General features: G+C 37.0%; 1 protein-coding gene across 1 annotated transcript in view; it reads left to right on the top strand.

Annotated features, from left to right (window-relative positions):
* Positions 1-12,881, top strand: part of COL14A1 (collagen type XIV alpha 1 chain) — a gene marked incomplete at both ends in the record, with an annotated part of 124,128 nt that overhangs the window by 50,816 nt on the left and 60,431 nt on the right. Inside the window, 6 exons of the mRNA XM_082318663.1 lie at positions 1,087-1,213; positions 2,297-2,436; positions 5,472-5,604; positions 6,765-6,836; positions 7,662-7,813; positions 11,796-11,925. Of these exons, the coding sequence (XP_082174789.1) occupies positions 1,087-1,213; positions 2,297-2,436; positions 5,472-5,604; positions 6,765-6,836; positions 7,662-7,813; positions 11,796-11,925 (754 nt within the window). The remainder of the gene's footprint in view (positions 1-1,086; positions 1,214-2,296; positions 2,437-5,471; positions 5,605-6,764; positions 6,837-7,661; positions 7,814-11,795; positions 11,926-12,881) is intronic.

The raw sequence follows: 12,881 nt of genomic DNA, 5'->3' as shown, positions 1-12,881 counted from the left end.
ATGAATTCTGTGATAGAATGAAAAATGCGATGGAATTATATGAAATAGAAATCTGAAAAAATACAGAAAAAGTTTTAAAAAAATAATTGCAGTAAATAGGTCCAATTATTAAAACAGGCCAGATGCCTTATAAAATAAGTTGTCATGGATAACTTAGGCCTCCAAAAAAGTCTTTAATTGTAGTAATGTGTAATTATATTTCTTCTGGGACATATCTGGCCTTTCATCCGTACAAGACGGAATATTTGTATTAAACCCAAAGAAACTGTCCCTGAATTTAGAAAAGAGCATACCCATGCAATGTTTTGTGTCTTTTCTTTCTGCTAGGTCTCGTGAAATTTAAATTAGAAATTACTTGACCTCTTCGTGTTGATTACCCTTAATATAGACAATATGTCTGTCTGTACTCATCACAATGGTATTTGAACACCTCAGGCTTGTGGTAATATACTTTATAGTGCGAGTGAATTGTTCAGTAGGTTTTTATCTACCTCTTAACTTTTCCTTTATGTCTGTTCAAAGAGCAGGTGGCAGTTTTTTGTTTGCTTTGCATCAGTAGCATTTCCCCTGTGGTGCTGAGCTAACATGACACTGAACAGTTGGACTGATAAACTGTCAGTTTATACAGCTTTGAGTTTTATATCCCCACAAAGTCATGTTAACTGCAGCCTGGATAGAGGCCAGATGGAACTGTCATCTTTTCTCTTGACAAATGTTAAACATAATGGTTAATGCAATGATTATCCATGATAAGGCGCTGGATTCAATAGCCCAAAAAGTTGCTTCCCCTTCTGGGTTCCTGACCATGCAGTGCCGATATGTTAGCTAGTGAATTAGGCTTACTAAGGCTGAATTCTCCTTTTCTCTAGCTTCTCATAAACAAAATTTTCCTTTTCTCTAGTTTGTCTATGTTAATTAATTTTGTCAGCTTTTATGGCCCTGAATTAATACTTGTTCATGGTTTCAGAGATTTTCTCTACTAATTACATAATTACTCTTTGTCTATCATTATTGCCCAGCAGAATGTCAGACACTGATAATGTAAAGTATGTGATCAATATCTATTGCAAATTATTCTTTCTCTAGGTGGAAGTTGGTCGTGTTTCAACCCATACTCTAAAAAGTCTGACATCCCTTACAGAGTATACTGTTGCTATTTTCTCCCTGTATGATGAAGGACAATCTGAACCACTTACTGGCAGCTTTACCACAAGTAAGTATTGCTGAACTTTTGAAGGCTTTCCAAGAAGAATTTTTATATTCTCTTACTTTACTGGAAAGTAAGACCAGTAACAGCAAGTGCCTCTGGTTGTGAATTCAGATATATGGAATGCTTTCTGTTATTTTCATTGGAGTTTTCGGCTTCTTTGCTCCGTTATTATGGAGCCAATTGCATTCTTACTCATGGAAGTGATCTCTTGACATCATGAAAACATCTGTGTGAATAAGGTTCATTTCTTAAGTCTTTCCACAATCAGCCATTTTAAAGCATCTTTTATTCCAATTAGGTAGTAAAGCATTTGTCTCCCCAGCTTTCTGAAGCGTCATTCAGTATGATGGCTTTTATCTCTCCAGCTGAAGTGTGATGAGTTTTGAATCATACATTTAACCAGTGAACTATCTAGGCAATAAAGGGTAGAACCTTATATACATACAAAGAAACTGGAACACCAAAGGGAGAAAATATAAGACATTTAAGGCTCCCGTAGGTCCGTTTAGCACAGTTACAGTTTCTGTAACTGTAGTTGTCCATTAAACAAATGGCTGATGACACTTAGTAATGCTTTCAACATAACAATGGGAAGAGAAGGACTTTGAGGGAGGAAAGAGAAACATGAGGTAGAAGAGGAAGGAGAAAATGCATGTATGGAACAAGAGGTTGATACTTGCATGCAAACTGCAAATGGAAATGCACAACGAGTCTCTGGGAAGAGCAGAGATTGGGACTTGGCTTTGAGGCAGAGGATAAGAAAAGAGCATGGTGCACAGAGCTCTGAGCAAAGGAGAGGGGGTGAGGGTTGCATGGAGTTCCTTCAGTGGAGAGAGGACAAGGAGGCTTGTCCAGTTAGAATAGATAAAGAGCATGTATTGTGCGTATTCCCCTCCCCCAACTTCAAAACCACTTCCCTAAGTACAAATAAGTGTGCAAAGAATCTGTAGTGCCTTTGTTATCTACCTCCCATGTTATACTTTTTGTAACAAACTGCAAGTAAAATGGTACATGCTTGACGTTGCCATCTATTCAAGTCTCAGAGAATAATTCACTCTCACTTTTCTTTTGCATAATATTTTGCAGAAAGAGTTCCAGCTCCCCAGCATTTGGAAATTGATGAAGCATCGACAGATAGTTTTAGGGTCAGCTGGAAGCCCACCTCCTCAGATATTGCTTTTTACAGATTGGCATGGATTCCTTTGGATGGGGGGGAATCTGAGGAGGTGAGTTGCTTTGACTTTCTGAGGGTGTGAAATGGAAGAGAGAATTCCATTCTTCATAGGACACCTATGCTGCAACTTTTGCCAATTAAATATGGCCAATTGACTTATAGAAAAATCCGCCCCATTGCAAAACTCTCTAAACTAAAATCAAATGCATATTCCAGTTTGTTTTTGAAGAGGAAGTGAGGAAAGAGGAGATCTTTTGTGGATAATGAATCTAATATGTAATGTGCCGACTGCCATAGAACTAGCATTGCTCTTTGATGCTACTTCAGTTTTTAGAGGTTCATGTTCTGCACTTTGCTGTGAAGATGATGACAGTAGCTGAGCCAGAGCAGCGATATCCTCACATAAAGCTCCACATTTGTGTAATGGGCTGGCCACAGTAAAATTGCCTGTGAAGCCTTAGTTATGTAATGTTACAAAAGGAAAATTTTACAGTTAATTTATTAGATTGTTCCTTTATTCCTCTTTACAGTTCTTTCTCTTTTTCCCCCTCATGCTGTACTTTTTGCTCTAGGCCCTTGTGCGTCTTCTCCATAGTGCCATTTTCATCAGTCTAAATTTTTAAATGATTTTTTCATCCCTTTAGCTTTTCCTGTTTTATTCTCTTTTTCCGAGTAGAAAAAGATAGACACTTTCTCTCCCTTTCCCAAATTTTCTTCTTTCGTGGTCTGTTTCTTTTCCTCTTTCACTTTCTTTCTTTCTTTACTCTTTCTTTTGGCTTCTTTTGTACTTCTCAATCTTTAATGACTCTCTCAAACATCTTGTTCTCTTGGCATCAGAACTGTGAAGAGAGGCCACATCCGCAAACTGTTTATCTGGGTACAGAACTCAGCGGGGAAGATGACATTTCCCACTTTGCCCTAGGTTTCATGCATCATTTTGTCATCCATTAGGGCAGAAAGCAGTTGTTCCAGCTTAGGTTATGTGGCATTTTTTCTGTAAATTTAGCTTAGACTGACTCTTTTCTCCCTTTCACCTAGCAAGAGGCAGTCAGGCAAGAAAGAAGGAAATTACAGGAGTGAGCAGGGAAAAGGAGGAGTTGGCAGATGAGTGAGTGGACACAGGTTGTCCCCTAGCATTTTCTCCTGCAGTAGGTGAATGGATTTGTTTCTGCTTAAGTTCCAGTCAGTAGCTGTCAGTGAATCCCTTTAAGCCTTGTGCATTTTTAAGTAAGATTTATGATATCTGTGTTCTTTGAGTGTGAGAATAAATCATCAAGAAATATTCGAACTGTTAAGGTTCCATTTGTTCATTGTATTCACTAAGAACTGCTGGAGGCCCTAATATTTTAGTATGTTAAAATATTAAAAATACCCGAGCTGCTTTCTTGTTCTCCTTGCATGACCTCTCTAATGGGGTCAGGCCTAGGATAGCACAATACCTCCAGGCTGTTGCCTCTTTAAGCTTCTTTCCCAGCTAAGTGATCAGTCATGCAGAGAAACGACATGCACTCCCTCTCTCTTTCTCCCAAGACCCAACTTGCCAATTAGCTGAGTGGGGTCAGGGGGTGCTGGTGAGAATTACACACCTCTCGGCTCACTTCATCCACACTGCTGATGGGTGAGGAGCATTTAGTGGGGCTTTAGCGCTAAAGAGCCAGAATAAATTTAAGCGTGACCTTTTATTTCTAGGTTACAGTAGAGAATGCGTGCTCTTGTACTCATGCGCTTGTTACTATTCTTGATTCTGTTATTTGTCCTCTCCACTTGAAAGTTCAGCACTTTGTGTTCTTCTTTTTTTGTGGTCGTCTCTGTGGGCTAAATTAGCAGGGAGCGGAGGGTGATGGAAGTTATGCTTCAGAAAGTATGCCAAAGTTATGTGTAAGATAGTAACTATGTATAGACACTTTATAATGATCTGATATACAACTAGAGGCTCTGGGGAATTGGAAGGGAAGGTATTACTTACACCTACTTAGTATACAGCTAGATTCACTCAAGCTTGTTTCTGAAATTTTCCCAAGAAAATCCGTGCCAGAAAGTGTGCAGCGTGGGGTGCCTAATTCATTATTTGATAGTTGTAGAAGGCATGGCCCCAACTCATTTCTTTCTGCTTTTGTTTTCTGTATCTGAGTTCAGAAGGTCTGTGATTATTTTATGGGTGCCTCTTCCCCAGGACCAACTCAGGAAATCTCCTGTGGTAATTAAAAGAATAAAGTGCGATTCACTGTTTCTGCTAACTGCTGTAGTAGATTTTAAGCAGCATATATCTGTTGTTTGATTTTCATTGTAAGTCTTACTTTGATTCTGTGTATACAGTGGCCACCTTTAAAAACTTGCCAATGTTATCCTAGAGAAGGGTTGTTTTGTTGTAGTATCTGTGTGCATAACCTAAAAACTATTCCCCAAACCAGTCAGCCCATTTCACCAGAATTACTGCTCAGGCTCCTTGCATTCTGCTGTGAATCTGTGAAGCTGCTGCTGCTGTCATGGGTAGAAATAAGGAAAATTGCTATTTGAAACATCACACCATGTAGCAAACTTCTCATCAGCACATCTCCCCTAATCCCCAAGTCTGCAGCAAATGTTCTTTCAAGTGCATTCGAATGTGTGGAACCATAACTTGGATTATAATTCTGGTATAGAAACAGCATTTTGTAAGGCTGTGGAGATGCTGAATACATTTGTCATAAGAGTGCTTGAATGAGAAAAATATGAATGAAAGTTAATCTACCCTGTTATGTTGCTTTCACTGATGAATGTTTTGAATTTTAGTGATTTTGAAATGAAATGCATATGGTCAGCTTTAGCAGTTAAGTAGTTGTGGGTGAAAGTATAAGACTACACATTAGAATAATCAAACTAGCCAGAAAATAATAAATACATTTTAAGTATTCTTTACAGTGTTTTTTCCAGACATAATCTGTGATACTTTTTATTTCAACATAGCTAATAAATTCTTTGGGCAGATCTGAGTGTAGATTTCATTTATTTTAAAGGAGAATCCGTTTTCCTTCTTTCATTTCAGTCAATTCATATAAATTAATCAAATGCAGAACTGATTTTCTTTAATCTTGCTGTGCTACTTAGGTTGTCATAAATGGAGACACAGACAGTCATGTTATTGAGGGTTTGTTGCCCAACACAGAATATGAAGTTTCTTTGCTGGCAGTTTTTGATGATGAAACTGAAAGTGAAGTTGTTGCTGTTCTTGGAGCTACATGTAAGACAAACTCTTGATTGTGATTTTTAGAGATGTTTAAGTGACTTAAATTTAATGCATATATCTTCTATTTAAAATATAGCCCATCTTTGGGTAGCTATAATATTGAAAAATGTGGTGGTTTAGCACCAGGGCTTTGCTGACTGTATTTTTTGCCTTTTTTTTTCAATATTATGTGGTAGATGGCATTGAGTCAAAATGATGGTTTGGCTGCCTGTCTGAGCTGTGGTATTAATAACCGTTGGATCTGGGTAGATATTCTTCCATCCTACATTTCAATATTCAGTCTTTGAACAGGGTTCCTTAGGAGAAGATATATTAGATTTTGGGGGTTGGTTTAAATGTCTTAAAGTAAATAATTTACAAGAATTTCATTTAAGATGCTTGGCATTTGCAGTATAGCCTTTTCTTTCTTATTTACGTAATTTATACTCACTAGAGGTGAATTCACTCTTGGCTGAAATAGTGGTCCAAAAAGCTTACACAGGCATCCTGTGACATTAACATGGAAGTAACAAAGATAAAACTTGAAAGTCACATACAGTGTATTTTATAGTTTATAATTGGAACAGTGCCTAGCATTTGAGGTAGATTGTTCTATCCATTCTCTTTTTATGGATAGTGACTTGGTTAAGTAAACAACTATATTTTTCATGTGTAAATTCAAAAGTTCATTTCATTCTTAGTTTAATTGCAGGCTTAATCTTGAACCTTCTATTAAGACAAGAAGCCCCTACCCATCCAAATGATGCTGATGCTGCCCAGTGTTGCCGAGTGTACTTTCTGTTTTTCACATGGACAAAAATGAAGCACCCTTAAAAAGCTTTCAATTTAATTAATTTGACAACCTTAACAAATGGTCAAAGTGGAAGTCATTATGCATAGTTCAGCCAGAAATCTGGGAAACTATATGCGTTCTTATTTAATTGTACAGTTTATAATTATGTCTTATCTGTAGATCTAAGTGCTAATCCTGCAAATATATGTGCCTAAAGTAAAGTAAATGAATAGTTCCCTTGTAGTCTCTGAAATGCCTGAAGTGTGTGGGATGCTTGTAGGTGTGAGCACATAGTTTCATTTGTCATAGTTAGAAATAAAAGATAAACACTGCGACTTCCATGTCTTGTTGAATTGTTAGTGAGCCGAGTATTGTTTTTCAGTTGCAAGGACTACCACAATACCAACCACGGTGACTACTACCAGTACCACAACTTCTAAGCCCACCACAGCAGGTAAACAGAGCAAATGTCAACAGTTTAAATGCTGAACGCAAAGAGCTAAGGCTCCCTGCAAGCACACCCAGATGTAGGTGCAGAGAGCTGTGATATTACTGAGCTGATAACCCCAGTTCCTAATGGTCCATGCAGTCAGCACACCGCCGTGGTAGATCTGGTGGAGGTGTAGACCCCAGGCAAGGGACATCACTGGTGAAAGGTGCACATTATCGCGCTCCTGCACGCGTGCGCTTCTGCATGCTCCTGCTCCTTCCACGCGTGGCCAGCTTCCTGCACGTGCCATGTGTGGATGAGGAGCCAACCTATAACGCAGCGTAGGGACTCTGAATGATACCAGCGATAGATATTACATAGAAATGCAGAGACTAATTTGGAAAATTCATCTCTCTTTTCTCTTTCCCTTTATAAACATGAGCTTGGAAACTCTTCAGAATTTTGTTTAGTTTTGAGTGTTCTGTTTGTTTTCCCTGGAATTAGAAAACTGACTTTTAAGGAACAACAGTTCTGGATTATTTCTCTTCTGTAGCATTGTAGCTGCAGTGGAGTTTTGATTATTCTAAAGCTCCATAAGCCCAGTAATATAAACAAAGCAGATGGGGTAATATATGTTAATGGCAGTATAGGATAACTATTATTTTAGTAAATGGTTAAAGTTTGTAGGTTATTAAGCCCAAGTATGACTGAACTATATGGGTTTGCCCCACCATGGGTCTGCAGACCGACCGTGACAAGTAGAGCTTGCAGCTACTTGGTGGTAATTAGCACAATTTTAAATCTAAAAATAGAGTTGAGAAAATATTAATTAAATACTTTTGGCTTTAGTTTTTCGAACAGGAATCAGAAACCTTGTTATAGATGATGAAACAACCTCAAGTCTGAGGGTGATATGGGACATTTCAGATTACAATGTTCAGCAGTTCAGAGTGACCTATCTCACTGCGAAAGGTGATCGTGCTGAGGAAGCGGTAAGAATGGTCTGTATGGGTTTTGTGAATGGCTTCATAAACTTGAAAAGTTTGTTTAATAATTGCTAAGGCATGGTCTCTGCTTATATGTTGCTTCTGTTGCAATTAGTAAAAGATCCATGTTTGGCATTACTGTGAGATTGAACTTCAAAGTTTTAATCGTATAGCACCTGCTGCACTGCAGGCAACAACAGTCAAATGTAAGATCAAGACCCAGTCATACAGATGTTTAAAGAAGTCATAATTAAAAGACTAGCTGCCTATCCTCTTTTTCCTTTATTTTTAAAATTTGTCTAAGTTTTTCCTTTTTTTTGGGGGGGGTGGGAGGGTGGGTTCTTTTACTCCTAGGCCTTTTTCTATCCTGAGATTTTAACAACTCTTAAATGTTTATACAGGACAATCTTCAGTAATTTTTCTTTTCCTTCAGCAATTTTGCTCCTTCCCTAAAAGTCTCATTTTGTGCTAAAGCAATGTAATTAAAGTTCAAATGCAGGGTTTTCATACTGCTCGTTAACCTGGACATGTTACAATAAGGACAGCACTTTTTAATCTAAGTGCCTAAGAATATTTGTTATTTTTCTAATACCATGTGATGATCAAAATTGAAATTGTCTTACACAAAAAAAGTTTCTGGTGATGAAGATTTTGGACAATATTTGAAAGAATGAAGAGTACTACATGTACTCTTCTGTGTGTATAGCAAATAATAAAAAAAAGAAGCCCTAGCTGTATTATTTTTAAAATTTCATAATTTTCGAGATAATTTCAGAATTCTGGGAGGCCAAGTGCTTTTTTTTTTTTTTTTTTTTTTTTAATTGGGGAAATCTTACTATTGCGGTGCTTGGTTTCCGCAAAAACTAAGCTATAAAATTTTGAGATAGACCTATGTAGGTATGTTTAAGAGATTAAATTGTATAGTTCAAGGTTATTTTCTTAGTAAATAGCTCAGAATGAAAAAATATTCCCCATATCATCCTCCTGTCACGTGACTCACTTCTGCTCATAGAACAGTTATATTGAAAATGTGGGATATTCTTTTTGATGTCTAGCAGCTGACATTTTAAGCCCTTTATCAGACTATATCAATAAAAATTATTAAAAGGAGTTAGTTCAATATATTTTTTTCTAGACAACTATCAGTCTTTTTTTCATTCCCTATATCGGACTATATCAATAAAAAATATTAAAAGGAGTTAGTTCAATATATTTTTTCTAGACAACTATCAGTCTTTTTTTCATTTTGGTTTCATTCACCTTTTATGAGCCCTTGGTAGAAAATTACTTTTTAGCCATCTCTTTCAACTGTAGTCTGAAAATGAACTTTCAATGTAGTGGTTTCCTTTTGGACTGGAAAATGTGCTTTGTGAATTTACCTTGACTATATGATAGTATAGTATATAATACAGTGGCAAACTTGCACAGCATAATGGCACAAACTGTGCTGTTCTTCTGACAACAACACAAAGTTTCTGAAATTCAGATCTCAGATTTACTGTTTCAGCTCTGGGAAGCTTAATCAAATTCAGTTGGGTGATATAAATGTAGTTCTGTTTTAGTGTTCAACGACTATTATTTTAAAAGGAAATTAAAATTGTAGGAAAGGTATTCAGATTCTGGCTATCAGAAGGATATTAGAGTTGACTCAAAAGCTCATTAAAGAAAATTATAAAATTGTAAGATTGGGTAGGTTTCTTGGCTCTACTCCCGCAAATTATTTAATTTTAAGAACACTCTCAAGTCGTATTATCTTTGGTCACAATTCAGCAAATAGATTAACCACATTTCATCTTTGAAATTAATCACGTGCATAAATACTTTACTGAATAAGGAATGATGTAAGATTATACTTAAAATTCAGCACATTTTAAACGGAAGGAATGTATTTTATCATGTGGCTTCAAGCACCTGAGAGGTGCAACACAGATGTCAATAAAACGATGCAGACATTAAATTTTTAGGAGAGTATTTATACATTTAAGTACATTTCTTAAGCAGCACTCAAAAGCTTTGTGGAATTTGAGCTTAAATATACTACAGTATGACAATTCTGTGGTGGATGCTTAAGTTTTTTAGCTCTGATTTCAGTGATATAAATTTCAGTTACTCCTCCCTTTCCATAAAAATATTAATAAGCTTTTTAATCCTTGATGCAATTGGCTGAAAATCAGGGACTAGAAAAAGTAATAGAATGCTTTTCACTACAGAAGGGTCAAGCCCTAAATTGCATGTATGTTCTTGAGTATGCTGTATATACTGGAAGGATCACATTTTTTTTCTTCCTTAGAGCCAAGAATGTTTCTCACTGCTGAAAACTATATTGTTCTGTAGATCTCTGATGTGCACATTTGGAAAAGAGACAGTTCTCAATGCTTGCATCCCCTCTCCTAAAAAACAAAAAAAATTGGTTGCTCTTTTTTCAGAAACTTGGTTTGTGTGTTTTGAGTATATGCATGGAAGAATTTAGCATGGGAATCTTTCATGCACATCTGTTTAGATGGTTTTGTCCAGTTTTGATCAACGAATGAAGTACTTTTTTGACAAGTCTCAACACCTAGGTGTACTAGATTAATTTCCCTCTTTGTATCACTTGCCAAAATTAGAAGTAGTTTGAATGTATCCTGGAGCATTAAAACTGGTGAGAGCTTTCTTGTCTGAGTATATGCTTCAGAAAGTTTTGCTCTGCCATCATCATATGCATCAGTCTTCTTTGAAAGAGCAAAACACTTTTAGGCTCAGTTTCTGCTTTTTCCCCTTGAGTTTAAAGGGCTTACAGGTCTCTCAACTGCTTGCCAGATATGTGCGGTTGCTGGCTGAGGTGACTGCTTGGCAGTGTTAGGTTAACAGTTGGACTCGATGATCTTAAGGGTCTTTTCCAACCTTGACGATTCTATGATTCTATGATAGATTCCCACAACGTACATGGGCCAGGGAGGGTCCAAACCACCAGGTTGGACGTTGAAACTGTTGCTTCCAACAACGTCACTTCAGAGCACAGGTTTGGTGCACGGAACATAGGACTGGTTTCTCTTTTTACCGTGTCCACTCCATGTGCTAGGTAGCTCCCATTCAGGCTTTGGAGGCTCTCTGAGATTAAAATTTTACTGACAAGATAAAAGATTGCGAGGCTTTACTTGGGCACCTCTACCACCACTGTTGTGATACTAGTATTTGGGGCTCTGGCTAAAATATAGTAATCTATTGAAGAGTTTCAGAAATAGCTGCTTATGGGGAAACCTTGTACTGTATTAAGAGAAGCAGTGCTTAATTCAGCGGTTTGAAACATTTGCTCTAGCACACCCAAAACTGCCTGGAGGGATTTCTACAGCTTCTCTACTTCCACCAAATTGCCTGGTTGGACTTCTGCTGCAGATCTTTCATGTTTCATGGCAGTTTGGGATCTGCTGCTATTTGTGGGATGTACTCCTACTTCTTCTCCTAAATAGTTACCTTCATTTTCTTGTCGCCAGACTAGATGCAGACAGGACAAACATGTTTTATTCCTGCTTGCTCAGTTCATGCTTCCCGATCTCTTGAATTCATTTTCCTTCCTCCCGGGGAAGGAGGATTTTCTGTCCCCAAAGAACATAACAATCAACCTTTATTAATGGGCATAGCTTTGGACGATCATATTCATGTCAAGAATAAATACAATAGGAGGATTTATTTTGTCTGTACAGTAAAATTGTTTAAGTACTAACCATCCATATAGTACCAGTGGTTAACGGAGCTATAGTGGTTCATAGGTTTAATATAAAACTGTGTTATCCCACACGCACATTCTCCTTTTTATTTTACTCAGGTATGACTAGTAGATCTGTTAAAAGGGTGGATAATTTAATTATGTTATTTTACCATAGAGCATCAGAAATATTTTAAAATGCAAGCTATACAGCAATACTAGTGGAACGTGGTGTCAGAGATCATGTAAGATATAAAAAGGTTTTGGCCTTAGTCATTAAGCTTGATTGTTTCTGTTTTTCTGACCATCCAGGTAATGGTACCTGGGAGACAAAACACTATTCTGCTTCAGCCTCTGCTGTCTGATACAGAATACAAAGTTACCATCACTCCCATCTATTCTGATGGGGAAGGAGTCAGTGTCTCAGCTCCTGGCAAAACTTGTAAGTACAAACTTTCTGGTTGTCTTTGACCAGGATATGCATGAAGAAAGGCTTACTCTTTTGGCTTTTTTTTCCTTGGCTGTAGTAATATATTTTAGTATAAATGTGGGCTTATTTTGCATGACTTAGATGACTCAAGCTTTATATTAATCTCAGTTCATTGATTTATAAACAATGGGTTGCTTCTAATTGACAAATTGCATTTTATGTTCAAATACTGTGAGTTTGTAGAAACTTGTTGAGTAATAAAGCTGGTAAGTCCTTGACAGATAGCCCACCAAGGACAAGCCAAGTAATGCAGAAAATAAAGTAAACAATGCCTGCTGGGATAGTATCAAACCAACCATTGTACCGTTGGATTTTCTTTTGTGTGAGATCATTACTTCCTAAAGGTCATTAGAAATGCTGCTGAACTTTTTATAAAAGTGATTGCATTATCTCTAGAGTTTTGACCAAGTACCAAAAGATTACTCAGCTGTAGCTTAAGTTCCCTCTCTACTGTATATTGATAAAAAATCATCTCATTGTGCACTGCTAGTCTTGATAGTGTAGTTTTATTGAATTATTCTCCTAATTTACGTAATTTCTGCCTAAATTGAAGTGCTATTTGTGCAGACACTTAAATCACTTGTAAAATCATTCCGTTTGAAAGCATTAAGTGTTCACAAGAGCATGATTTATACATTAAAAACTTTAGTGCACTTGGATTGAAAGAAACTATATAAATAAATGATAATTATCTCTGAATTGTCTTAGGTTTTTAAAAAAATGTAGGGACAAAGTTGGGAATTAATTTGACAATTCATTGTTTGTTGAACAAAGTCTGAAATTAATCCTTGGTATAAGTTGGTATAACTTTCTTAAATATGCCAACCTTAATCCCCTGACATAATGCCAAGGCTGAACTTGATTAAAGGCTTTCATCCTGGCAATTTTACCTGTAAACCTGAGAGTAC

The sequence above is a fragment of the Platalea leucorodia genome (genome assembly GCF_965183815.1).
Source record: "Platalea leucorodia genome assembly, chromosome: 1".
Classification (NCBI taxonomy): domain Eukaryota; kingdom Metazoa; phylum Chordata; class Aves; order Pelecaniformes; family Threskiornithidae; genus Platalea; species Platalea leucorodia.
The sequence above is the reverse complement of the archived record's forward strand: the minus strand, read 5'-3'. Positions and strand labels throughout refer to the sequence as shown.